General features: G+C 41.5%; 1 protein-coding gene across 1 annotated transcript in view; it reads right to left on the bottom strand.

The window, feature by feature from the left end:
- Positions 1-5288: 5288 nt before the first annotated feature.
- SRPK1 (SRSF protein kinase 1) overlaps positions 5289-27052 on the bottom strand; it is a 68119-nt gene continuing 46355 nt past the window's right edge. Inside the window, exons 10-17 of the mRNA XM_077754819.1 lie at positions 26798-26823; positions 26171-26384; positions 25375-25794; positions 24915-25015; positions 16492-16599; positions 11988-12057; positions 7522-7614; positions 5289-6009 (exon numbers count right to left, since the gene is read on the bottom strand). Of these exons, the coding sequence (XP_077610945.1) occupies positions 5825-6009; positions 7522-7614; positions 11988-12057; positions 16492-16599; positions 24915-25015; positions 25375-25794; positions 26171-26384; positions 26798-26823 (1217 nt within the window). The 3' untranslated portion in view covers positions 5289-5824. The remainder of the gene's footprint in view (positions 6010-7521; positions 7615-11987; positions 12058-16491; positions 16600-24914; positions 25016-25374; positions 25795-26170; positions 26385-26797; positions 26824-27052) is intronic.

The raw sequence follows: 27052 nt of genomic DNA, 5'->3' as shown, positions 1-27052 counted from the left end.
GGGGACGCCTGGGTGGCTCAGTCGGTTGAGTGTCTGACTTCGGCTCAGATCCCAATCCAGTTTAAGAGTTCGAGCCCCGTGCAGGGCCCACTGCTGTCAGCGCAGAGCCTGCTTCTGATCTTCTGTTGCTCCCTCTCTCTGCCTCTTCCTCACTTGCACTCTCTCAAAAATAAAATAAATCTAAAAACAAGAGAAAGATTTTTGANTCCCTCCTACCTGGGGTTTGAACTCATATGACTTTGGCAAGAGTCCCATGCTCTACTGACTGAGGCAGCCAGGTGCCCCTTTTAAAAGCAGCCAGGCATGGGGCACCTAGGTGGCTCAATTGGTTAAGCGTCTGCCTCTTGATCTCAGGGTTGTGAGTTCAAGTGCTGTGTTGGGCTCTACTCTGGGTGTGAAGCCTACTTAAAAAAAAATCCCATTCATATTTTGTGTTGATAAATTTCAGTCTGGCATTTACTTTATGCAAACGTGATGAATGACAGAATTTGGCAAATTCTGTACCCTAGTGCCTTTCCTACTTATATCCGTTTCCTTCTCATAATTTTACTTTCCATACGAAAAGAAACATTTCAAAAAGTCTACCTTCTCAAGATTTCTCACTGCAGTGGAAACCATGGTGGTCCAAAGAAGCTTCTGGGGGACTTAAGGTGCATCTGCCAATAGCCTGCACCTTGCTCTTGCCAGGAATACACCAAAGCAGGGGTTGGTTTACTAACGACCAGTGCTGGGGAAGGCTCTGCAAATCTGTTTGAGTAAGATCACCCAGCATTTCACCTTTTGTTTCTTTGTTTCAAAGAAACTCCAAATTCAACCTCTCCAATCACAGTAATGATTTGGGTTGAAACCTAGTAACTGCTTATCAGCTCAAGTGGCTTTACCTTTACATAAACTCCTAAGGGCACTTCATCTTTGAAAGTGTATAGAAAATCAATAAAACCAGCACCTGTCTAACCAAGTTGCCTTCCTCCTTTCTCATTTCTGGCATGCCTCTGCCTTGGGCTGGGGTGTAGGGATGGTTGTGATGCCCAAACTTCACCAAGGGTAGATATGGTCAAGAGATGACTAGTCATTTAGATCAGAGATGCTAACTGGAAGGAGATCGTACATGCTTTCATTGTCTTACATCCCTCTATTAGTTACCTACTGCTGCAAAGAACTTTAAAACGTTTTAGTTTTTGTGGGTTAGGGATCTGGCAAGGGTTAGTGAAATGTCTTTGCCTCAAGGTTTCTCACAGGGCTGCAGTTAAGGGATCAGGGTCTGGCTCCACGCTCAGTGGTCATCTGCAGGATGCAGACTATGGGCCTCCCCATACTGCTACTCACGTGGCAACTTGCTTTCCCAGAGAGTTTCAAGACAGAGCAACAGAGGGGGGCACAGAAGACAGCAGCCACAGCTCTTCATAATCCAATCTTAGAAGTAACATCTGTCACTTTGCTTTAATCTGTTAGAACAGTCACAAAGTCCAGCCCACATTCAAGGTGAAGGGATTACATACACAAGTGTGTTCATATCTGGTGGGAATCACTGATATCCTTAAAAACATTTTTTAATGTTTATTTTCGATACAGCATGAGTGGGGGAGGGGGAAGGGGTGGGAAAGGGAGACACAGAATCTGAAATAGGCTCCCTGAGTTGTCAGCACAGGGCCCAACATGGGGGCTCGAACCCATGAACTGTGGGATAATGACCTGAGCTGAAGTTGGACACTCAACTGAGCCACCCAGGCGCCCTAACAGTTTATATATTTAATCTTCATATACTGAAGATTATGCAAGAGGTGTAAGACAGCAATACCTTGCCAACTCCAAAGGCACCACGTTGGTGGGCAAAACACAAAGGGCTGACTATTCAAGCTTCTTTGGTGTCATTAGGCCTTATTTCTGGAGAAAATGTAATTCTGACTAGTATCAAGAGAACATCCATTTTCTATGATACAGTCCTCCCACAGCAAATCCCTTTCCTCAGAAGGGCAGACTGTAAGACTGAAGGCTTCACAAATAAGAGAACAGGCAGTAATCAAGTCCATTTGTAACCTGGGTCTGCTCTGGAGCAGCTGAATGGTGCCCCTGCAGACACTCAGGGCAAATGAAGAGTGAAAGGCAGGGGCCTGGGGAGGGGGGACGGTTTAACTCCATTTCAATTTGCTAGTTCTTTTGAGAGAGCGACAAGCTCTCCTAGGACGATGGCAATGAAGTCTTCCAAAACCCTCTGAACTCCAGGCCCGTACACTTGACACAGGCCTCGTGAGACTGCCTAGATTGGCCAGTCCAGTAAACACGCTGGCTTGAGGAATTCTGGTTTCATTTGTTTAGGTATTTTTTTTTTTTGAACGTGTTACATTCTTTCTGGGCAACACTACAGTATGAACACACTACGTATGTCTTCAGCATGATATGATTAAATTAACTGGAACAGTTTATGTAGTTCAGGGGTGGGAAAGGACTTTCTATTGAATGTTAAAAAAAAAAAATGAAATAAAAAATTGGAAAAGTATGTGATGGAAAAATGACAAAAATGCATCATCTTTAGTATACAACAAATCCTTACCAAATAATGAAATAGGGAAGCATGCCAAAATAAAGCTTGGTAATGGAGGCAGATAACCAAAAAACACAAATGGCCAAAAAACCCAGGAAACAAGTTTCTGGTTTCACTAGTCATCCAATCTGCAAATTAAAACAAGTCACTCCTAGTTTTTGGCAATCAAACTGGCTATTAGGAGTAAAATGAGTGCGGGGACGCCTGGGTGGCTCAGTCGGTTGAGTGTCTGACTTCGGCTCAGATCCCAATCCAGTTTAAGAGTTCGAGCCCCGTGCAGGGCCCACTGCTGTCAGCGCAGAGCCTGCTTCTGATCTTCTGTTGCTCCCTCTCTCTGCCTCTTCCTCACTTGCACTCTCTCAAAAATAAAATAAATCTAAAAACAAGAGAAAGATTTTTGAAAAAGGAATAAAACGAGTGCAATCCTAACAGGCCCATCCAAACACTGTTAATCACAGCAAGAGTCTTAACTGTTCCTCACATAAGTTATGGGACATTTACTAAGAGCCATAAAAATGTATTACAACCTGGCCCAGCCATTCCATTTCTAAGAATTTATGCTAAGGAGTAAATCAGACGAGTGTATGAAAGCCTGGGCACAACAGGGTTTGTCATGCCAGGGCCTCAGGCAGAGCTCACAGATCTTTTCGCCTTCTTTATCTGCTATGGCCATATCTGGGGCAGGGGTGGGGAAGACACACCACAGATATTCTGGGAAAATACTACTGGATATAGGGAAGAACAATTTTCTTAGGATTTTCCAAAATGTTACTTTGTTAATCTCACCTACCCCCAATTTAAAGACGGAAGCAAAGCTAGGAAAGCCATAAAGTGGCACGTGTTCAACCTATACAGTTTTACTGCTTACTGAAGTCCAAAAAGCATACTCAGCCAGTTCTTTCCTCCATTCTGAAGGTTGGCTCGGACCAACTTGGGGAACAAATGAACAGAAATGCTCGGGAAACATGTAGGTTATTAAATAATTTGTTTATTGTACTGCATTTATAAAGAAAACAGACAATGCACCCAATAGAAAGAATAAAAATGCATTTGGGGTTTTAATTGACAGCAATAGAAATCCTTTAGTAAGATCATGGCAATTTGACAGTATTATGATTAAGTTCAATAAAGGTACATGGGGTACTTGGAAGATCAAATTCTATAGCTGCCTCTTTCTACGGCTTCTAATTCGTCTGGCTCCTTAAATGACAGGGGGGAAAGCCCTTATTTGGAGGGAAAAAATGTCCAAAGAAGTTATAGGTTCTCTCTTAAAATTTCTTTTTACATCAATTGCTAAAATGGGGCCTTCTATTTGTGTGTTTTGGTTATTTTACTTTAATATCATCACCAGAATTCCTGTAATTCCACAATTGTTATTTTACAGTGTAGAAAAGGATTCAGTTCTAGTCTGCTATTGCTTTAGATGTATACATCGCTGAAAAGCCAAAGTGGATTAGAAGTGCTGAAGGATTTTCCCTGCCGTTGTTGGATACAATCTATTTTCTTTATTCTTGATAGGTGCATAGACAGCCTCACTCAACATTCTTTCTACAGGAACATGTCTGATTTCAGGACTACCCAATCAAGGATCCGATGAATGGCTGGCCATAGTTACTCAGGGTTCTAGGTTTATGAGTTAAGTGGATTGCATAATTGCACCATGTTTTCCTTTGCTGTTGTTGGTGGAAAAATGGCAGAATCTGGACTCCAATCCCCCGTACGGAGGGCCGGCTATCTGAAAGCCTCATCGGCAGCTTTGCTAGTAGAGCCTCAAGTCGCACCTCCTTGGCTTTCTGCAAATCACTCCTGGAGCCGTCTCCACAGAATGCTGTAGTCCCCAAGGCCCACTTGGCTGTGACCCCAAGCCTGCCCCTCTTTTAATTTTCAATATGACCCAAGGGGTATGTAATGTCTAGGGCAAGTCTAGGAAAGGCCCATTGTAAAGTAAACTTCAGAGCCTTTTCTCATTTAAAAAAAAAAAAAAAAGCCTCAAGTACATTTCAATTATCCCAAAGTTGCAGTTAAAAACTTGTATTATACAAAGAAATAGCAGCAGAGAATGACTAATCTTAAAACAACCAAAAACAAAAAACAAAAAACAACCCCCCCGAACAAAACAAAAAACCCACCCCAAAAGTGCCATCCCACCCTTCCCCTTGGTTCTTCTATGCTGGGATTTCATTTAAGACCTGAAGCCTTTCAGAAAATGAGAAAGGCAAAGCCAGAGGGAAACTGCTTCAAGGCTAAATTTTGGACAAGGTGAACAAAAAGCTGTGAATAAGAGCAGGGGACTGACTGGAGAAGAATCAGGAACTCTAGGACATTTTCTTCTTAGAGGGGAAATCTCTGAAATCCAGATCTCCTTTCTAGAGTCATACTGATTTCTTTAGTTATGAGGCAATAAACTCAAGTGCAGTGAGTAAAGTGTCAGCCGGGGATTAAAACAACAAAACACAAAACAGCCAACTGAAAGAACTCTGCTGGTGGGGTGACAGAAGACACACAGGAAAGGACTGTTTTGCAAAACATCTGTGGTTCTGAAGAAATTATAAGTCAATGGTTCCGCTTCTGTTTTCATCAAAAAAATGAGACCAGAGATTCAAGGATCTTAGAGTTATTAAAGGATGAAAGGACTCAGATAGAGCTTGGAACAGTGATAAAATGGTACCCAAATTTGGAGTTTTTACGGCTCCTTTAAAAAGATAGCTCAAAGTCGCAGGAAAACATGTGAACACAGAGAGCAACAGAAACAGTCCAGGATGATGATGCAGCCTGGATACAGCAAGTTTAATGTCTCTGCTGTACACAGAAGTAACACCCTTTCCCCTTCTCATCCTTATGCTGGCAACAGAATATGCACTAGAAAATTTGACTCTTAGAGTCAGTTGAATAAAAGGATGAGCTCATACATCTTCATAGCTCTTTTTAAAAAGGATGTGTATAATTTAAAGGGCGTTCTAATGGAAAGACAAAGGTACAGGGTGAGAGGCTGTTTCACATTTTAGTCTTCGGCAGAGCCCAATCAATGCCAAATTCACCTAGGATGCCCAATGGCTGTGGGGGATCTCCACAGGGTCAAGGAAGCAAACCCAAATGAACAGGTTGATTTAAAATTAAAAAAAAAAAAAAAGAAACCACCACCAAAAAAAAACCCCAAAAAACCCAAACAAACCTAGGAAATCCTTGAAGGAAGAGCTTCACCCTGAAAAGGGAAGAGGGAAATGCTTGTTGGGGAGGAGTGAGGGTCAGCATGTGGTCTCTGCTGCGCTGTTGGACTCGGGCTTAGGAGTTGAGCCAAGGGTGCCGGAGACAATCGGCGGCAGTGGCTCTCTTCTCGGGTATCAACTCCAACATGGGCAGTAAGAAATCCGTGAAGCCTGCTGCCTCTTCCTGAGACCACTCATACTTCTCCACTAGAACCTCAAAAAGGCCCCAGGGTTTCAGTTTTGTGATGTGTTTCAGGTCACCTATGATAAAGACAATACAAGAGAAACTGACTGACACTGACAAGTGACAAGAGCCTTTTGTGGAAATCCAGGAACTAATCCAGGTGCTTTATAAAGAATCAAATTTTGCCACCAGAATTGAATCTTTCTCCATTCACAAAGCACCACTCTTTTCTGAGGGCCTAAAAACTTAAGACAATTTGTTTTCTCCACCATTCCAGGATTTTCTGTCCCAGTCAAATTGGTCAGGCCTAACACGAACCAGGTATTCACTAAAATGAATGTTAAATGCCTATATATGCAAAATGGTGTCACATGGTGTTCAGAAGCAGTTTATTACCACATACCAGGAACAGTTTGATTGTACTGTTTTGGTTTTTTTTTTTTTTTGGCTTACCAGTCTAGTAAATATTGCTTCCAAATAAGGCAGTAAGAGCTAATACCACGACAAATCTGTATAAAAGGAACAAGACTAAAAGAACAAACCCCACACAGGTTTCAGGAAATATAGTTACACCATACTTCGTACTACTCAGGAATGTCATCCTAAATTTTGCTTCTTTGAAGTGAGAAAAAAAAAAAAAAGGTCAATTACAGTGGCTTATTAAGGTAAATGCAGCTTCAAAACTTTTACTTATACAACACTTATTTGAAGTCTCTTCTGTGGGCAGCCAAGTGCCTAATTATCTACTCAGTACATGCATGCCATTGAGTGGTCTTTGTGCAAGGAGGGGGGAGCTCTTATGAAGCACTTCACTATTTTCCTGCCAAAAAAGAAACATGAAATGTTTCTGAGGATGCTTGCTGTCGAGTGTTGAGAAAAAGGATTTTCCTCAGCACTAGTGTAGAGGTTTTAAGAAAAAATGGAATGATGGCAAAAAGGGAAAAAAAGAGCAGATAGTCTTCTAGTCTGTTCCATGTCAGGTTTTCAAATTTCAGCTTTTAACTTTATTTGGATGTATAAGAAGTACATATTTAAATATGCCAACATATGTTACCAAGTCAAAAATCTGAGGTAAGAGTATCCTCTTGAGTATCTCCATCACTCCTCAGTGATGACATAAAACTGCAAAGTGTAAAGTTAATTTGTAGGACTGACGGGCTTAAGTGACTATGCTGGGTGTCACTGGGCCACAAGACAGTGAGATGTAGTCCCGCCCTGAAGAAGCTTAAAGTAAATGACTTGCCCTTTGAAAGAGGCAGTTCTTAGATCAGATGCTGGCAAAAATCTGCTCATTTTTCAGAAGCGCTCAATCAGGTGTGTGCTCTATATACATGGTAACTTATTAAATATGAAGTAAACGTTTAAGATCTCCAGTTAGAAATCAGCAGACTGAGGTTGTGGAGCAGCTGGATTTGAACCCAGAGAGTCTGGTTCCAGTCTCTGCTCTTGACCACATTATTACAGCTCAGCAGTCAAGGCCAGGACCATTCTTCTGTAGGTGCTGGGGACAGGTAACCAGCATTACTTACCTCTTCAATTTTTAAACACCTTGCCCCCTTAATGTCTGGGAACAAACACATTTATTTTACCTTTTTTGGTGAAAAATTCCTTGGAATATTTTCCTGCCACAATGAGCTTGCGAGGCACCTTCCCCAGAAGTTCTATGATCAATGCAATGTGATCTGTATGTTTCAAACATTTCAGGAAAGGGGAAAAAAAAGACATACATAACAAGAGTAACGAATGCAGTTCTAGACAATGGCAGAAAGAGTAGCATGCACACCTCTTTATAAAGCATTTCAGGCTTGCTTTCTGTCCTAAATAGGAAGAGGACTCTATCCATTTAATGGAGAATCCAGAGAACCATAAAAAAACCAGGCACCCACTCCAGTGGGACGTGAGTGATAACTAAAAATAGTCTTGGTGTGAATGCTCTGCTTCCTGAAGTTGTATCCCTGGGACCTATATGAAAACTCATGTTATTAATACTACCTCTGCGATTAAAGAAGTCCTGTGAATATTTCCCACTGAGGGCAAAGCGTCTTGGAATTCTGCCTATCAGCTCTATAATGTGCGCAATGTGGTCTAAAATAGAAGGGTAAGAAGAACAGGATCAAGGACAAGCTGTAAAAGGTTTTTTTTTAATGAATAGCTTTTTCAAGGACTAGCTGTTTAAGAGTAACTATAAATATGACCAAGGATATTCCAAGTGAGACTGGGAATGTCAAGAATTATTTCAGGTGGTTGGTTACCTGATAGCAGCTGGCAAGTCCCACTCTGGAGTTTGGAGGCTTATCTAGATCTTGATTTCTATTTTGTCTATACATCTAGGTTCAGGTGGGTTTTTCAGATGAGGTAAACAACTGTACCAATATGCTTTAGACATTCTAGAACTGTTACTTATGATACTGCTCTGGGTTTCCAATAATAATAATAATAATAATAATAATAATGATAATGATAATGATAATAATATCATCACTCTTTTTAACAAAGTTCGGGCCAGGGTTGGCTCGGTCGGTTGAGCGTCCAACTTCGGCTCAGGTCATGATCTTGCGGTTTGTAGGTTTGAGTCCCGCATCGGGCTCTGTGCTGACAGCTAGCTCAGACCCTGGAGCCTATTTCAGATTCTGTATCTCCCCCTCTCTCTGACCCTCCCCTGCTCACGCTGTCTCTCTCTCTCGGAAATAAATTTTTTTTTTTTTAAATTAAAAACAAAACAACAAAGTTCATGGTGATTAAACAATCACCTGTAATAAATAAATAATTTTCACAGCCACCCTATATAACAGGCCAAACAAAGATCAATACCCCATTGTAAAGATGAGAAAATAGAACTTCAGAGGGATAAACAGCCTACTTGAAGGTACAGGGCTAAAGGGAGCTAGAACCCAAATGAAAATCCACATCTTATCATGTGTAGTTCAGAGCTATTTGTTTTCAAATAAATCATATTTTAAGTAGAAATTAGCAAAAACATTTTAAAGTACAGCTACTTGACTTCTGTGGGCCACTAAAAGATGTCCATATCATGGCACTGCCTTGTAACTGTCACAGCGTGCATAAGGACTGTGAGCACTGCCAGGGCCATGTGTAGGGTGGGTGTCACCAGGAGGTGAGCCTGGGATGCTGGCCAGCATCCACGTTTACAGGCAGCTCTACTACCTTTTCTACTCTGCAGGTAACTAAGAATATGTAGACATTTTAAAAAGTGATGGCTGCTGGCCGTAAAAGATCTTTATAAAGGACTTTAATCCTGTTAGAGAATCATGAAGATCAAAAGGAATTACTTAAAAATTTCTAATAATGTTATCTTAAAGGGAATAATAATATGCCAGAAACGTATCTGGGAGTTGGTGAAGGTCTCAGGTCCTATCTGTTTCTCATGTAAAGGACCCAGCGCTGTCATTTTAAAAGGGCTTTACATTCACGAATTCACTGTAACCTTTTGGCAGTTTTGACTGTATTTACAGTTTGGTAACAAGAACTCAGCTGCTAAGAAACTTCTACCTGTTTTAGGCAAAACCGGCAAATAAACGTCTTTGTATAAATGGATTAAAAAGGAGACTACGGTTTATCTTACTGTAAACTTTCAAGTGAAGTATTGGTTCTTTTAATATTTTTCCTATACCAAGGAATTACTTTTCCCTTGAGTGTGTTATTTTACATTTAATTCCAGCAACCTGTATCTGGTTTATGAATTCATCATAGGGCTGATACACCATGACTTGTGACAAACCACGCGTACACTGGCTAGAGGGTAAAGATCTGCTGCTTTCTGCTCTTACAGGTCTCTTATGAAGCAGTCTGAAGTTTCGCCCAAGGACTCTTAGTACTTACTGGTACAGGGGGAAATAAATTTATATCTAAATACATAGGATAGATGGTTCTCCCTTATTCCTTACTTGGGACTTTTTATATATGTTTCAATTTTCAAGTTTGGTAGCATAAGACCCCACACAATGTAATTCCAGCCGCTCGATGTGTTTTGTACCTCACACTATTTACAGAGAGTCTACAAATATAAAGAGAAAAAAATCAGTTACCCTCCCAGAGATACTAGGGCATTTCTTTTCTTTTTTTTTTTTTTTTTACAAATAGTTTATTGTCAAATTAGTTTCCAACTAGGGCATTTCTATAATGGTGTCAGTCTATAGCCCCAAACTTACAACCAGAAAAAAAAGCAGCAGAGACTAGGGAAAATTAAGTGTGTACATACATAGTAATTACAGTATATTCTTCCAAGGGCTGATGTATAGGAAATACCTCCATGCCGCACCCACTAAAACAGCCATGTGGCTATGGGAACCAGCATAACATTTTCCAAACAGTACTTAGAATGTCAGGAGGTCCTACTAAGAATGCCTATCTATTAATGTCCCATGGGACCACAGTTTGAGAAACAGAGTGTTCTTGGTTCTACAGGGCACAAAACTTGATTTCCCTAAGAATGGAGGAAAGCACAGGAAGTGAAGAACATATTTTCCTTATTGGGAGGGTATACTGCTAGTGCTTCAGGTAACCCCCATTAATCCTGAAAACAAAATCTACCAAAACCGTTTAATGTAAGAAGGTAAAATATCTCTTTAATAGTTCTTTTATTCACATTATTATCTCATCTAAGTTATCTGGACACCACCATGATAAAAAAAAAAAAAATCACATGTAAAAAAAAAATCACATATGGGAAATAAGCTCAGGAATTCCCCAAGCTTGTACCCAAGGGTTAACAAGGCATAAAGGAATAGAAAGACAGGATGAATGCATCCAAGATAAAGCTGCTTTCACAGGAAGAGAAGGAAGGACCAAAATAGGTAAACTGGGCTATAGACCACAGCAGGGTAAAGCTGCCTGGACAGAAGCTAATCAGCAAAAGAAAGGTGGCTTGTTAACCCCGAGGTAGCATGCTCTGTCTTGTCCCCTAGGCCAGTTTAGGGACAGGTGCCCCATGCCTGCTCTAAACAACCTTCCTCCCAGTGCCAGGATTCTGTTTTGTATTGACCCAAACCTCTAACACCACGTATCTTCAAAACCCCTCACCTCCCTCGCCCATGAGTTAATGTTCCTGGTTTCATGGTCTCTTTATGCATGCCCATTACGCCTGTAAGCCTTCTGAGTCTCATAAAAATGGAGCAAGGATCCTTACTTGGGGCTCTTGACTCTTCCCGGACATTAGCCTCTCTCGCATTTTGACATTTTTTTTCCCTTATTGAGAGAGAGAGAGACACACAGAATCCGAAGCAGGCTCCAGGCTCTGAGCTGTCAGCAAAGAGCCCACTGCGGGGCTCAAACTCACAAACCACGAGATCATGACCTGACCCGACTGAGCCACCCAGGCGTCCTGCTTCTCTCTCTTTTTAATCCTCCATCTGACTCTCTTGCTGGACAAGAGAGAACTCCAGACCCAGAATCTACGACAACCACACATTTAGTTGTCTGCTTTCATCGCCTCTCAGACAGAGCAGCTGACAGCTTGGGCCTTTCCCACTGGCTATCACAAAATGTAAGCCAATACTATTTTGTTTTAAAATGGAATTCTAAATGTTAATGTCATTTAAAAAGGAAAAAAGTATGGCTTTAATTTTTAGAAAAAAAGAATGCTGACTATTGTAGAATTTATACAGACAAACAGGATATGGTCTCTGCATTCACAAACACCATTCAAGTCGTATGTTTGCTTATGAAACTACTGACTTCCAAATAGGTGCAGGCATAACTGAGCAACAAGTTGATGAACAGGTAATTCAAAGTGGGTAAAGAACGAAGCACTGATTTATAGAGAAAGAAAAATAACTAGATGTTTTAGAAGAAATTACCTGGCAAATACAAGTTTTAGTTTAACCATCTGTGGCCTTTTCTCTAATCCTCAGAGTTCTTTAATAGCTACTATAAAATATTTAGTATATCTAATATTTAATATAATATTTCGATCTTTCTGGGATTTATATATTCTAGCATACTAAAAAGGCTAAGCTTTTCAGTGCTATGAACCACGCAGCCACACGCAGCAAGTGTTAAGTGCCGTGCGCAGATGTGTTCAGTCAAGAGGACTCACCTTCGTCCCGAGTGTACTCTTCCCCGGAATGCGGTTCAAACAAATAGTCGCCTGTGGCCAGTTCAAACGCCTAAGTAAAAGAGGACAATATATGAAAGCATTACAACGACCATAACAATTCCCTTTGGGAAGCTTACTGCTTGCTATTTGGCTCAATATGAAGTTTTTCCTTCTCTGGGAAAGCCACAGATGATCACTTAAAAAAATGTCTTAAGATTATTCCTAAAGAGCTTTCCTTCTACACCTTGTCTTAGTAAAATGAAGCCGGAGAGCAGCAATAAGATCAACATATGGATTATTCCCCTCCCCCCATCAGCTATTCAGCTCTCTGGAGTTCCTGTTTTTGCTCAGCGTGGGGCACATCTGGGTATTAAGGTGGTTCTAAGCTATTAAGTTGTTCACGAGAACAGCAGGTCCTATTTTCTCATGTTGTAATTTCACATGGCTAGAAATTAAGATTCTGTACCCACAGTCAAAACCAAAACATGGAAACAGACATCTCTCTACCTATGTATGTCTATTATTTGGCAAAAAGTATAGTTTTTTAAAGTTCTGCTTTGGAAAGCACTCCCTCAACTGTTTCAGATAGAACTCCCAATTCCTGAGTCTATAGAAAATCAGAAAAAGGTCAGGTATAAATGTTGTCAAGAGCAATTCCTGTTTTAGGTGACTGGAAGATTCAGCATTCACCAACCTAGAAAAAAAAGGCACATGTCTTCTACAAGAAAAGCTCCTGTAAACAGCGTTCCGAGAAGTGTGAAAAAGTAATTTCGTTTAGAGTATGGGCCAAGCAGCATGGAAAGACAGCATCTGAGTGACAGGGCTATCTTAATCTTTCCCTGAGTAAAAGATGGGTTAAAGAAAAGTAATACAACAGCAGTTTTAGAAAGGACCTTAAGTCAAGTACTAGTCACAGTTCAATTTTGATGGAGTCAATGGTACTAAGGACTCCAGACAATTTCAGGGACCGCGGAGTGGATTCTGGAGCACACTCTCTAACTCGGACCCAGATTTGGTTCTCAATGGCTTGCCAGTGTCCATTTCTGCAGTTTTATGACAGGACAGTTATCCTCAAAACTACATTATCTGAACTGTACTACTGCCCAGGCCACAAAACTAGGAGTTTCAGGCCTGTCCCTAAAATGTCACGGATGCTATGGCTTCTTACCAGGCATAGGTGGTTTTACATTCCAGCAGTCTATTTTGAAACTGAACCTGAAACATATTCTACCCCGTTATTGTCCTGAGGTTTACAGTCCCAAAGCAGAAAGGAAACAAATTGTGACTCTTATTCATCAAAATTTGTTAATTTCTTCAGACAAGTACTTTTTCAAAGCCTCCAAGTGGGAGCTCAGTAAATACACTGAAATTAAAGTTCAAAAAAAAATATTTTTTTTCTAAGATTCTAATATTCTCTCCAAATTTTTTCATCTAGATACTTATAACTAGTTACCTAAAGTTCTCTGAGAGAACTACTTCTTGGAACATAAGGTAGTTGGCTAGTGGTTACAATTGTGAATAACAGCAAAAAACCCCACAAATCAAACCAAATCAAAAGATCACTGTATCAAAATTCAAAACTAGCAGAAGCTCTAGGTTATGAAACACCCTAGCTGAACACACTTCCCTTTACAGATGAGAAAACTGTGGCCAAAACTGACAAGCAAAAAAGCCCATCCTGGAACGTAGGCTCCTAATTCCCACTCCTGTGCTTGACTCTGTGACAGTCAGGGTCATGCTGACCTACACAGGCAACATCAGTCAGGAAATCAAGTGAGCTGGTATATCCAGATGATGGAGTATATTTAGTGCTAAAAAAGAAATGAGCCATCAAGTCGTGAAAAGACAAAGGGGAACCTTTAATATTCCAATATTATGAAGTGAAAGAAGCCAATCTGGAAAGCATACGTTTCTTTATAGTTGGGACATTCTGAAAAAGCCAAAACTATGACAACAATAAAAAGATCAGTGGTGGCCAGGGGCTGGGGCTGCGGCTGGAGAAAGAGGGACACACAGGCAGAGCATAGAGCAATCTTCCGGCAGCGAACCCATTCTGTAGGACTCTCCTGTGGTACATCTAGGTCACTGTACGTTTGTCAAAATCCACAGAATGGAGGATTTAAAAACATCTCTTCTCTACCAACTCTCAAACGGTCTTCACAGAACATTCCCTTTTTATAACTGCCCTTCTAACTCGGTAGTCTCAATCACTAATGCGGCAGGCAATCTCACTCTCTCCTTCTCCCTCAGAGAGGGTCCCAATCTTTCCATCAATTAACTGCATTGGATGCAGGATGATCCATCTGTTTCAGGCACTTCTGATATTCCAGGATTTGTTTTTACTTTCTGGTGATGGCTAGAGGCACTGCGACATTTCTAGGTCTATTAGCAAAACAAAAGAAATGCTGGAGAACAAGTGGGGCTCAAGTTTTCACAATACTGTCAAATCAGATGTGTTTTCCTTCCTTGGTCAAAAGTCCTGCATGTGAGCTGGTCCAAAAGGGACACAAGGTTAATTCCCCCTTTATCTTTCTGTCTTAGTATTAATGTACGAAATAGCACGCAGGACCTACCGCCCCTACTAAGTTAACTCCCTACTAAGAACCACATTATAATAAATCATATGTCCTCTGTAAACTAGCTATATTTTGTAATTGGTCGCATCTCTGGCATGTATTTTCTCTAGCAAATCAAATTCCTCAAAATACAAAGCTTTAAAAGAAGTTAGATTTTCTTCCAATGTTCTTCTATCTTGCACACAGCACCAAACCTTACATTTCAGACAGCTGGCCATCCTAAAAGGCCACTGATACACCCTAATAATGATTTATAAGGCCGTGCCATGTTGATAACATGGTTTTAACTCTATTATCTCTGGAAGACACCATTTTTCAGGAATGTGTGTATCAAGAAATCTATGACTTGAAACAGGTTAGGGGTTCTAGTCTGTAGTTTCTCAAGGTTTTCTCAGAGATGACCGTGAATACTGTTAATTGAAGTGACAGTTTAACAGGTTTCTGGGTTAGTTTACTCCATTTGATGGTCTGCAAATATTTACTAAGTACTGCTATAGAATAAAGACTTTGTTTTTTGTTCCTGTTTCCTGAGAGGAAGCCTCTAAATGCTTGGAATTTCCAGAGTGCCTTCTGTCATTCATGGTGCGCACCCCCTCCCCCATCATCATACCAAGGAGGTGACTCAAGGTGGACTCCTACATCATTAAGAGGGGGGCTGGACGTGCCCCCTAACTGGACAAGACCCAACTGTGTGAGGACTGGGGCTATGAGCAGCATTATGCTAACCTCCTAGGGAAGGAGAGAGGGCTGGAGATTGAGTTCAACCACGTGATCAACAATTCCTTCCATCAATCATGACTAAGTAATGAAATCTTAGTAAGAAAGCTGGGCAGCTGAAGCCGTGTGAACTTCCCTAGGTGGTGGTACACACTGATGTGCTGGGAAAGTGTCACGTCCCAAGGCCAGAGAAGCTTTACCTGTGGTACCTTCTTAGGCCTCACCCTAGGCATGCTTTGATTTGACTGGTCCAGATTTGTAGCCTTTATGACAAAATGGTAGTAGCAGTCCTAACACTTTCTTAAATTCTGTGAGTCATTCTAACAAGTTACTGAATCTGAAAGGATAATGAAGCCTCCCAATTTGTAGCCAGTAGGTCAGAAATGCAGGTGGCCTGTGACTCCAGAGCTGGCAGCTGGTGTCTGAAATGAAGGCAGTCTTGTGGGAAATTAGGCCCTTGCTCTGTGAAGTCTGTCATAATTCTGGGTGGTGAGCACCAGAACTGCACTGTAAGCACCGCTCACAATGGGCCAGGCCCTGAGCCACACAGTGAGCCAGACACAACAGACACCACTGCTGTCAGCACAGCACTCACAACCTAGTGGAAGAGAAACACGTGAGGAAACACACAATGACAAAGAGCAGACTATTTCAGGAACAACGCAACACGGCCCGACACAGGCTGTCTGTGGGAAACTGGCCAACAGCAACGGAATCAGACCGCTTGAGTGCTTGTTTGGCAGGGACAAAGCAGCAATTTAAGAATCTCAGGATGACTGGGCTTCACATCTTGTGAGGTATAAAGGTGTCTGAGGAACTGTCAAACTGTACAGAATGAAGAAGTTTCCAGGGTTTTCCCTAATCTGAAAACAGATTAGAGCTGAAAGGGCAAGGGTACCTATAACCTCCTGACCGAAAGCTGTAACACCTTACAGCTGTAACACCCCTGCCTCCTCACAAGCAGTAGTAGGAAACACTGGTGCCTTCAGCCCAATGGCAATTTGGCAGAACCAAATGGAATGCCAGATGTTTTAAATTAGCTTTTGAATCCCACCTCTCCAGATAGAACATTTAGGGTGCCAGTGAGGTCACAAAAATTTTTATTTTCTTGTTTGTTAAAATTCACTAGTCTACTAAAAATCAGCAAACAAAGCAAGGTATAGAGCTACCACATAAATAAATATGTGAAGGTCAAGGGGAAAAAACATTACCATGCACGCTGTGCTCCAAATGTCAGCAGGGGTATTGTAGCCAGATCCTATCAGAACTTCCAAGGAGCGATACTGCCTTGTTTGAATATCTTCAGTGAAATGTTTGTGCTGAGTAAATGAAGAAGGAATCAGTATTTTAGATTTCAGTTATTCTAAAAAATAACAACTCACAATTACTTAATAATGGAGATTAAAATAAATTCTCTGAGGTTTTCCTCAAACCAGTTTTCATTTAGCTAGTTTCTTAAGATACCATTTAAAAAAATTATTTTTATTCATTTAAAAAAATTTTTTTAAACTGTATTTATTTTGAGAGAGAGAGACAGCATGAGCAGGGAAGGGGCAGAGAGAAACACACAGAATCCAAAGCAGGCTCCAGGCTCTGAGCTGCCAGCAGAGAGCCCGAGGCAGGGCTCAAACTCACGAACCATGAGAACATGATTTGACCCAAAGTCGGACGCTTAACCGACTGAGTCACTCAGGCGCACCCAAAAAATTATTTTTAAGAGAGATAGCACAAGCAGAGTAGGGAGAGAGGGAGACAGAGAATCCCAAGCAGGCTCCATGCTGTCAGTGCAGAGCTTGACATGGGGCTTGAACTCAGGAACCTGTTTGATCATAACCTGAGCCAAATCGCGAATCATACTCTTAACTAAGACACCTAGGTGCACCAAGTTTAAGCTTAGGGTATCATTTTGATGCTATTACCTCCAAACAGTAACTTGGTTTAACACACGGTCCACTCCCAATTATTTTTGCCAACATGACTCGAACCTTAATACAGATGCACGGATGAGGGAATAATCATGGCTTTTTTAAGAAATGTAAAACTATTACCCCAAACAAAAATTAAGTTGTTCATTTGTCTAAAGTTAATAAGCACTTCAACAAACAAATGATACCAACTTAGGGTCAATTCAAACTCTCCTTGCTATGCGCTCATTATGAAGAAATAAGAGATTAGGCTTTAATTTTCAAGAATCTTACAAGCAACATCTATAAAGAACTCTTGTTCTTCGGTGTCTGCCTCGCCCTGTCAAAAACTCAAACATGATTCTTGGAGAAACAGACCACGGTAAGCACTATGAGAATGCAATCAGCAAACAACTGGAGTTTCTTTAACACATAAATTATATAGGAAAGGAAAACCTTGACAGTAAAAGCAATTTAAGAGACACAGTACTCAATTTTGTATTCATGGATTTTATTTGGAACCTGTTACAAACACAATTAAAAGAATGTTTACAAGGTAACTGGCAAAACTGACTGAATACTTGATATTGGTGAATTACCAACTTCTTAGATGTGGCACTGGTGTCATGATCACCTGAAAGAAATCATCTTTTAGGAAGCCATGTTGAATGGGATATTGTGCAAAATACGCTAGAGTGGGCAGCAGAGCGGGGACACAGATGAAAGCAGACTGGCAATGACTTGATACTCGCTGGGTGATACCAGTATAACGACCCAGGATTTCACTGTTCTTTTCTATTCTCTCTACTCTGGTATAGGTGTGAAGCTGGCCATCATAAAAAATACTGCAGAAAAAAGCAGCTTAGAGTGAGTCATACACACAAAACAAAATTCAGATAAAGACACAGAGAGATCTGCTGAAGCCAGATACAGCTAACTTGCTAGGGTAGAGTTTGGATTTCATCCGGCACCACTGCGTGTTAGCGCACAGGGGAGTGTGCTGTAAGAAGACTGACAGGGTCCCTAAGGACGGCATTCCAGTGACCTTCTGGTTGGTGGGCCAGATTTAGACTTAGCAATGAAAATCTGAACACTGGTGGTGGAAAGAGGACAGGGAAAATTAAACCCCAAGGACGGCCACAGAAAGAATAAGCAGAATTAGAAAATTCAATGGCTATGTGTAGGAGACAGGATGAAGAGCCAAAAGGAACTTATTAGTGGCAGAGGGACAGCTGTGTGCTGACAAAAGCAGATGGAGAGACTTTGGGAAGTGGTTTTAGAAGAAAACAATGGGTTCAGATACCGAGTTTGAAGTGGGATGTACTGCAGGTGACCGTGATGCTCTAATTTATAAGACATATAATTATTTTTTGGTCATTCATGTCTACTGGCCACTCAAAATATATTTCTCATATACATGTGGTCTTCATCCACTGTTCTTGGCTCCCAACTCCCCGAATTCTTGGAATTTCCTGAGTAGTAAGAGTAATTGGAGCCTATTTGTTATATATGGTTCTTGGCTTCCAGCTCCCCGAATTCTTGGAATTTCCTGAGAAGTAAGAGTAATTGGAGCCTACTTGTTATATATGGTCTCTTGTCAGTTCCAGAAAACAGAGCTGGAGAGGTACAATGGGTATCTTCTCACACAAGAAGCCCCTTTTCAATGCAACTGAGTTTATGTTAATGAGCTGACTTTCAGAGCTCACCTAAGGATGGGGTTGCCAAAAAACTGACCACGAACAGAGGGTTGGAACTTTTAGTCCTACCTTCTGATTTCAGGGGAAGGGAGAAGGGCTAGAGACTGAACAATCACCAGTGGTCAATGAGTTAATCAATCATGTCTATGTAATGAAGCTTCCATAAAAACCCCAAAGGAGGGGGTGGGTTTGGGTAGCTTCTACTCTGGGGAAGCGGGGTGCTCCCATATGCTGTTGGGACGGGCCCCAAGCTCCACGAGGACAGAGTGTCTCTGCATCTCTCTTCCTCTGCCTGTTGATTTGTCCTCTTTGATATCCTTTATAACAAACCAGTATTGTAGCAAGTCATTCAAACCCAAGGAGGGGGCTGTGGGGCCCTCTGACCTACAGCCAGTTGGTCAGAAGTCCAGGTAACAACCTGGACTTGTGACTGGCATCCTGGCTTGGAGGGGCGGGTCCAACTTCCAATGTGTAGCAGGCTGATCAGAGCACAGGTAACTTGGGCTTGTAGGTGGTATCTGAAGCAGAAGGAGGTCTTGCCTGACTGAGTGCTTTACCTGTGGAATCTCACTGCTCTCCAGGCAGACGGTGTCAGCACTGAGGTGAATTCTCACACTGGTGCCCAAGAATTGCTTGGTATGGGAAAGACTTTACACACACACGCGTTTCAGAATTGGGTCCAGTGATACATTTTAGAAAAATGGACAGGCTGTTCAAGGGAGTTTTTACTCCTTGTGCCTCAATACTGTCTTAAAAAGATGGTGTAAATGATAAATGAGGTCAAGAATCAGGTGGATCAGATACAAACTCATCTACTCCTATAATTCTACCTTTGTAGAGAATCCAGTGTTACTATTTATTTTTGAGAGAGAGAGAGAGAGAGAGCGCACGCAGGAGAGGGGCAGAGAGAGAGAGGAAGACACAGAATCTTAAGCAGGCTCCAGGCTCAGAGCTGTCAGCACAGAGCCAGACGCAGGGTTCGACCTCACAAACTGCAAGATCATGACCTGAGCCAAAGTTAGACGTTTAACCAACTGAGCCACCCAGGCGCCCCTCCAGTGTTAGTTTTTAAAGCATAAACAGACAGAATGGCAAAGAAATTAGAGCGATAAAATTTACAAGACGGAAAACAGATCACTGGTAAACGTCTTAGTGGATTCAAGAAAACAGAATAAGCCACAGCTGAAAGCTGAGAAGCGCTGTGATGTATATCCCCCCAGGGCTCAGGGTTGGGCAGTATTAGGTATCTCTAGAACTAGGGGTGAAACACCGCTTTAAAACATCCTTTAAAGAAATAGGGCTCCTGGGGTGCCTGGGTGGCTCAGGCATGATCCTGCAGTTCATGAGTTTGAGTCCCGCATCTGGCTCTGTGCTGAGAGCTCGGAGCTTGGAGCCTGCTTCGGATTCTGTGTCTCTTTCTCTCTCTGCCCCTCCCCTGCTCATACTCTGTTTCTTTCTCTCAAGAATAAACATTAAAAAAAAAATTTAAAAGAGGGGCGCCTGGGTGGCTTAGTTGGTTAAGCGTCCGACTTTCGCTTAGGTCATGATCTCGCGGTTCGTGGGTTCGAGCCCCGCGTTGGACTCTGTGCTGAGAGCTCGGAGCTTGGAGCCTGCTTCGGATTCTGTGTCTCTTTCTCTCTCTGCCCCTCCCCTGCTCATACTCTGTTTCTTTCTCTCAAGAATAAACATTAAAAAAAAAAATGTTTAAAGAAACAGGGCTCCAGAACACAGAGCATAGTGCAACCTAACAGTCCCTTCCCTGGCTGGACCATTTGGAAGTTTTCTCCAAATGGGTAAAATGGGGTCCCTGGAGGACGCCCCACACAGTTGACGGGAGAGCACCATTCTGAAAACAAGGAAATTAAGTGATTGTGTAACTGCATGTTGAGCCCCCCATTTTCCTGCAGAGAGAAGGCAACAGACATCACACAAGAAGAAAATGTCAATGGAATAAACTATATCCTTTAAGAGATAATCAGAGAACCGAGAACTCTTGAAAAGTAAAAATATAATGGAGCAATGAGAAAAATTAAGCTTACAATACTAGTCAAGAAATCTCCCAGAAAACAAAGCAAAAAGAAAATGACAGAAAATAGGAGAGAAAGTTAAGACAAGACCTGCATAGGAGGTCTAACATTTGAATAATAAGATTTCAGAGCTGGAGAAGAGAGACCAAGGAGAAGACAGATAGACAAAGCCAAAGAACTAGAGTTTCAATATTAAAAGTACATATCAAGTCCTTAGTATAAAAACAGACCGAGCACAACAGTGTGAAATAAGGCCCTACAGACTTTCACTGGGGAAAACGTTTCATACAAGGGATCAAGCATCAGAATGGCGTTGGTTCTTTAGCAACAACTAGTCAGGTGACTGGAAGATAATGGAGCAATGACAAACATTCTGAGGGAAAATTATTTTCAACTTAAAACTTCACATGCAGCCAACTGAGTGTGAAAGCAGGATACAGACATTAGGGGACATAGGAGGTGACCCCTCCCACTTTCACACACTCTTTCTTAGGAAGCTACTGCAAGCTCTACCTACTCCCAAAATAAAACCACACAAAACCCACAAATTAACCAGCAAAAACCAAAAGGCAAAAAGATGGCCTGGCTGGCTCGGTCAGTAGAGTATTAATCTCAAGGTGGTGAGTTTGAGCCCAACATTGTATGTGAAACCTACTTAAAAAAAAAAAAAAAAAAGATTGGAGACACAGAAAGTAGGGGATATAGAAAGAGAGTAATAGTAATAATCTCTCGGATAATGGTGAAAGGAAATCCGAATGACCCTAACGCAGCAGGCCTACAGGGCAATCCAAGAGGTGAACACAGATGAAAAATGTCCAGGTTCCAGGACAGAGCTCTTAGGTGAAAGAGCACCCAAGGTATCTGTATACATGAAAGTATGTGTAATTTATACCACCGGGTGAAAGTGTGGGGCAGTAAGTAATACAAAGATGATTAAGCAAATGAAACAGTGTTAGACAGAAAGGGTAAAAGAATCAGTATAATTTATGCGACAGCATTAGGGTCCCCATAATGCAAACGCGGACCAATTAACTCGCCAAAATCATATTAAATTTGGAACATGGGGGATGGTTGCAGTGGTGACACACAAGTCCTATTTTCCAGAAGGACCAAAATAATGCCTACAGTTGAAAAAATTGGGACCAATATAGCCAAGTAATTTATCCGCTGCAGGGATGAGTAAGGTGTGAGGTCGGAGCGGGATCCAGCAGGGCAACACACCCGTGTCTGCTCACCGCTGCATCCTGCAGCCAGCTCTGAGTGTGCGCTAGTACGTTTGCCAAATGAGCAAGGGGATGAAAAGAATGTAAGGTCATTTTAGCAAAGAGACACATTTAAAAAAAAAGAAAAGAGATGCCAAAGAATAAAGAATACTTGTGCTAGTAAAAGTGACAGGAGAAATTGTACCAGAATAAAGAACAGTGTGCCAAATGGGTAAGAGAATCGTGGAGGGAGATGTTCTAAACACAAAGGCACAGAAGCTTGAATACAGTGTGGGCAGAAAACTCACACGCATTTGATGTCTGTGACAGAACCCACATGTTTCTTACAATTCATTTACTGAAGTATTTATTGAGCACTTCCTATGTACCAGGTTCTAAGTTCTACAGACACAGCAGTGAACAAATCTGTTGTCGTGATGGGACTATGTTTAGGGAGAGAGATATTAAGCAAACAAGTATACAGTACCAGAAAAGAACTGAGCGGGGAGAAGCAGAAAGAGAAGAAACACGAATGAATACAACGAAGGTGGCATGGGTTTGGAGAGTTTGGTGTTCAGAGGTGGGTCTCTCTGATGACGTCTGAATAGGAACTTGACTAAATGAGGGAGTGAGCTGTACACATTATCTTGGGAAGAGAATTCCCGGCAGAAGGAATACTATGTGTTTTTGGCTTGGTGGTGTGTGGGATCTGGTAAGGACTTTGGCATTCATTTCAAGGAAGTCACTGCAAGGTTCTGAGAAGAGCTGCCAGGGCCCCCATTTGAAAGGATCACTGTGAGGGCTGTGTTGACAAGAGCATGTAGGGGGCACAGGGCGTGAGGATGCTACCGCAGCCATCCAGGTGACGCCATGGGGGCATGGACCAGACAGCGGTCTGGTGGAGTTACTCTAATTATTTGAAAAGCTTTTCCCCATTCCTACCAGTGTTAAGCTTGACTTCATTTTTTTCCTCAAAGGTCCTAATATTCTAGAACGGGAAACCCTTCCACAGTATGGACCACTGGGTATAGGATGCCATAGGAAATCCGAAGTATTAAAAAAATAAATAAACCTATCAAAGTGGTTTCAACAATGCAGTTTTTGCCTCAACAATCTTTAGCGTTCCTGTTACCAAGTATATGGCTCCAAGTATGTGTCGTCTATGGGCAACTCATTCTACTGAAGATTTTTAAAAGATGCCCGTTAAAAATAACGGCCTCCCCTATATTCTTAACTAGGTAAACAACAGTATTATATGACACTATAGGGGCGTCTGCGTGGCTCCGTTGGTTAATGATCTCACTTCAGCTCTGGTCATGATCTCACAGTTCATGGGTTTGAGTCCTGCCTCTGGCTCTGTGCTCAAAGCAAAGAGAGCTTGCTTCGGAGCCTCCGTCCCTCCTCCCTGCCCCTCCTCCACTTGTGCTTATGCACACACACGTGTGAGCTCTCTCAACAATAAATAAAACATTAACAAAAAACCCAACATGACACTATATACACCAAACCCCCTTTAAGGGGCGCCCAGTCGGGGGGTACGGGGGGGGCTCAGTCATTTAAGCATCTGGCACAGGTCATGATCTCACGGTTTGTAAGTTCTCAGTTTAAGCCTCGCATCAGGTAAGCTCAAGCCCTACTCTGGGCTCCGCACATTCTCTCCATCTCTCCTCCTCTCTGCACCTCGTGGGATTCTCCCTCCCTCCCTTCCCCAAACAAATAATTAAATAAATAAAAATGAACTAATTAAAAAAAATTTTTTTAAACTCTTAAAAAAACATCCACCTTTTGACTTAGCAATTTTATGTGTAGGCTATAGCCTAAGCACAACCACACAAAGATTCAAGAGCCAAGATGCACATCACAAAGGGTTATCAAAAATGTGTAAAAACTACACTACATTAGTGAGCACCACACAACCAGCTCAATTTGGTACAAATATTTGGTTAACAAAGAAGTGTCCAGGGGTGCCTGGGTGGCTCAGTCGGTTAAGCGTCCGACTTCGGCTCAGGTCATGATCTCCCAGTTCATGGGTTCGAGACCCCTGTCGGGCTCTGTGCTGACAGCTAGCTCAGAGCCTGGAGCCTGTCGTCGGATTCTTTATCTCCCTTTCTCTCTGACCCTCCGCTGCTCACGCTGTCTCTCTCTCTCAGAAATACATAAAACATTAAAAAAAAAAATTAAAAGAAAAAGTGTCCAAAATATGGTAAGTGCATTAAAAGGTTGAAATTAATGAGTTAGATGCCAATTTTAAGTATGAACATATGGACTGTGAGTCTGAAAGTGGGTAAGAATCCAGATAAAACAAGACTGGCCAGTAGTGAACATTACTGACTCGGGGTGACAGGTATCTGGAGTGGGAGTGGGGACTTTTATTATATCATTCTTTCTACTTTTGTAAATATATCTGAACTTTTCCATAATAAAAGGTTATGAAAAAAGTGAAAAAATATTCACCAAAATGTTAACTGGCAACCTGGGTACAGAACTACATGTATTTTCTTCCTTAGCACAATTAAAGTCGAAATTCTCATTCATTTGTAATCACTTCAAAACACAGCACTAAGGAGGCACCTGGGGGGCTCAGTCACTTAAGCGTCCGACTTCAGCTCAGGTCATGATCTCATGGTTCGTGACTTCAAGCCCCATGTCAGGCTCTGTGCTAACAGCTCAGGGCCTGGAGCCTGCTTCGGATTCTGTGTCTCCCTCTCTCTCTGCCCCTCTCCTGTTCATGCTCTGTTTCTCGCTCTCTCAAAGAAAAAAATTAAAACAAACAAAAACAGAGCACTAAGATAAGTTTAACTTACCACCCAGCAGGCATTTCCAAGATCAGCAATCTTCACTTGGAGCTTTTCTGCATTTTTTGGCTCAAGGGGATTAACAAGAAAATTTCCAGCAGTGGATTTTCCTATAGACAATAGGCATCATCAGTACAACTGGTTAGTGAACAAAGAAATGCCCTCTGAAGTAATATGCTTGGACCCTTGACTGGCAGCCTACACTAAGTTTTCTAAGATAAAAAAGTAGAGCAGCAACACCTTCAGTTTATGGAATTAAACCCTACGTCTGTCTTCAAAGCAAAAACTGAAATGCTGTGCATCCAGTACATGACCAATACGATTCAACAACAGCTAAAAATTCACACACTGCAGGTAACTTGGTGCCTGCGATAAAGCTTTATTCGTAAAAACAATGGTACTTGTAGTCTCGAAGCCCATGAAATATGCTATCAGGGAAGGGTACTGGGGAAGTGTGTCTGCACAGTACCTTTGTTGTCCAGTGGTCCATTTTGTTCCTGCTCGTGCTCATCTTCGCAGGGTATCTCTGCCCGAATGCTTTCCTGAAGCTGGCTGATGTCCCGTTCACTGAAGGACTGGTCTACATTTGGTGAAGACTGGCACATCATGGTCTCTGACACCTCAGATGTTACAGGTGTACAAGAGTCTGTTTCTTGAGACGTGCTGCTGTCTCCATTTTGGGAGCTTAGGAAACTAGGTTCCTGCTTCAAATTTTGGACATCACAGTCATTAGCATTATGTAGATCCTCTTTAAGCCTCAATGTTTCCTTATTATTGTTCTCAGCATAATTAACGATTTCAATTACTCCATTGCAATTAATCTCTGCCGCACCACCCTCTACACCACGTTCCATAAGTGTTTGATCCTGGTTAATGGTACTTGACTCTTCTAAGGAACAAACAGACAAAAAGGATGTATATGTATGTGTATGAGTGAAAGAACAAAAATATTTCTCCATAAGATTAAAACGTTTTCTAGAACTTATACAGGGTGACATACGAACATGACTGAATATCTAAAACCTATTTATGGAAGGACAAAGATCTTCTTATCCTTATTCAATTGCAAAATGAAGTCAGCGTTGCATTTCCACAGAAAAGTCAGAAATTACATGTGAGTATTACCTGCCTACCATTTATGAAAGCTCTGTACTCTTATTGTATAAGGACACCCCCAGAGATGTGTTTTATGCACGAAACCACTATATTATAGAACAATGATAAATTAATGTTAAAGTAAATTTTTGTGTATGCTCTATTTATACCAAGTTTTTCTTGGGTCATTTTATTAGGTGGGTTCTCTTTCAAGGGTCTTTCAACAGGACTCTCTGATTCTTCTTGCTTGTTTGGTCTTTTTTGCCCAGGGCCCGACTCTTTCTCCATTTCCTCAATTTCCTGCATTCGCTTCTCTAGTAATTCTGCCTGGCGCTTCTGCTTCTTCTTCAATTTCTTCTTCTTATTCTTTGACATTTTGTCAGCCTGGGCGGAGATTACAAACAGATAAAGCCTTCAGGTGGCTAATCCATTACCCCCAGTTGGAGATAACTGTTAACTTTAATATTTCCTAATTAAATTTCACTCCTTCCCTAACACGGCACTCATTAACATAAACAATGTGGATACTCTTATGAAACCAAAGAAAAACAAAATTAACAACAAATCTTGGTCCTCTGAGCAGTCTGTGGGGCTGGTGTACTCTCAGACACACTCAAGTCTGTAGAAGCCTCACCCGTAGAAACTTGTTAAAGATGCATGGGAACTTATTGGAAAAAATTACAGAAGCGCAGGAATATTTTGTTTTTCAAACTCTAAACAAACTGTGATCTCTAACAGAAGAACCCCTGCCCACTGCCCACAGATCAGAATTAAATAGAGAAACACCTTATACTTACTGGTTTAGGCTGGGGCGCAGTACTGACTGGAAAGAAAAGAAAATCAAGTAAGAATTCTGGCATTTGGCAGGCAATGTAAGTTTATGTTGTAGAGGACACTACTGTTTTAGAGCAACTTTGGTAGAAGTACCATTTCTTATAAAAAAAAAATTCATATAAAAGTTGACAAACTTAAAATAAGTTTAAATAAATTATATTTTTCTCCAGATAAAACCCATATATGCAAAGAGCCAAGTTCCCATTTCTGGTTTCAGT

This window comes from Crocuta crocuta, unplaced genomic scaffold, assembly GCF_008692635.1.
Source record: "Crocuta crocuta isolate KB4526 unplaced genomic scaffold, BGI_CrCroc_1.0 scaffold132, whole genome shotgun sequence".
Lineage (NCBI taxonomy): Eukaryota > Metazoa > Chordata > Mammalia > Carnivora > Hyaenidae > Crocuta > Crocuta crocuta.
Note: the sequence above shows the minus strand (reverse complement) of the source record. Positions and strands in the feature narration are given on the sequence as shown.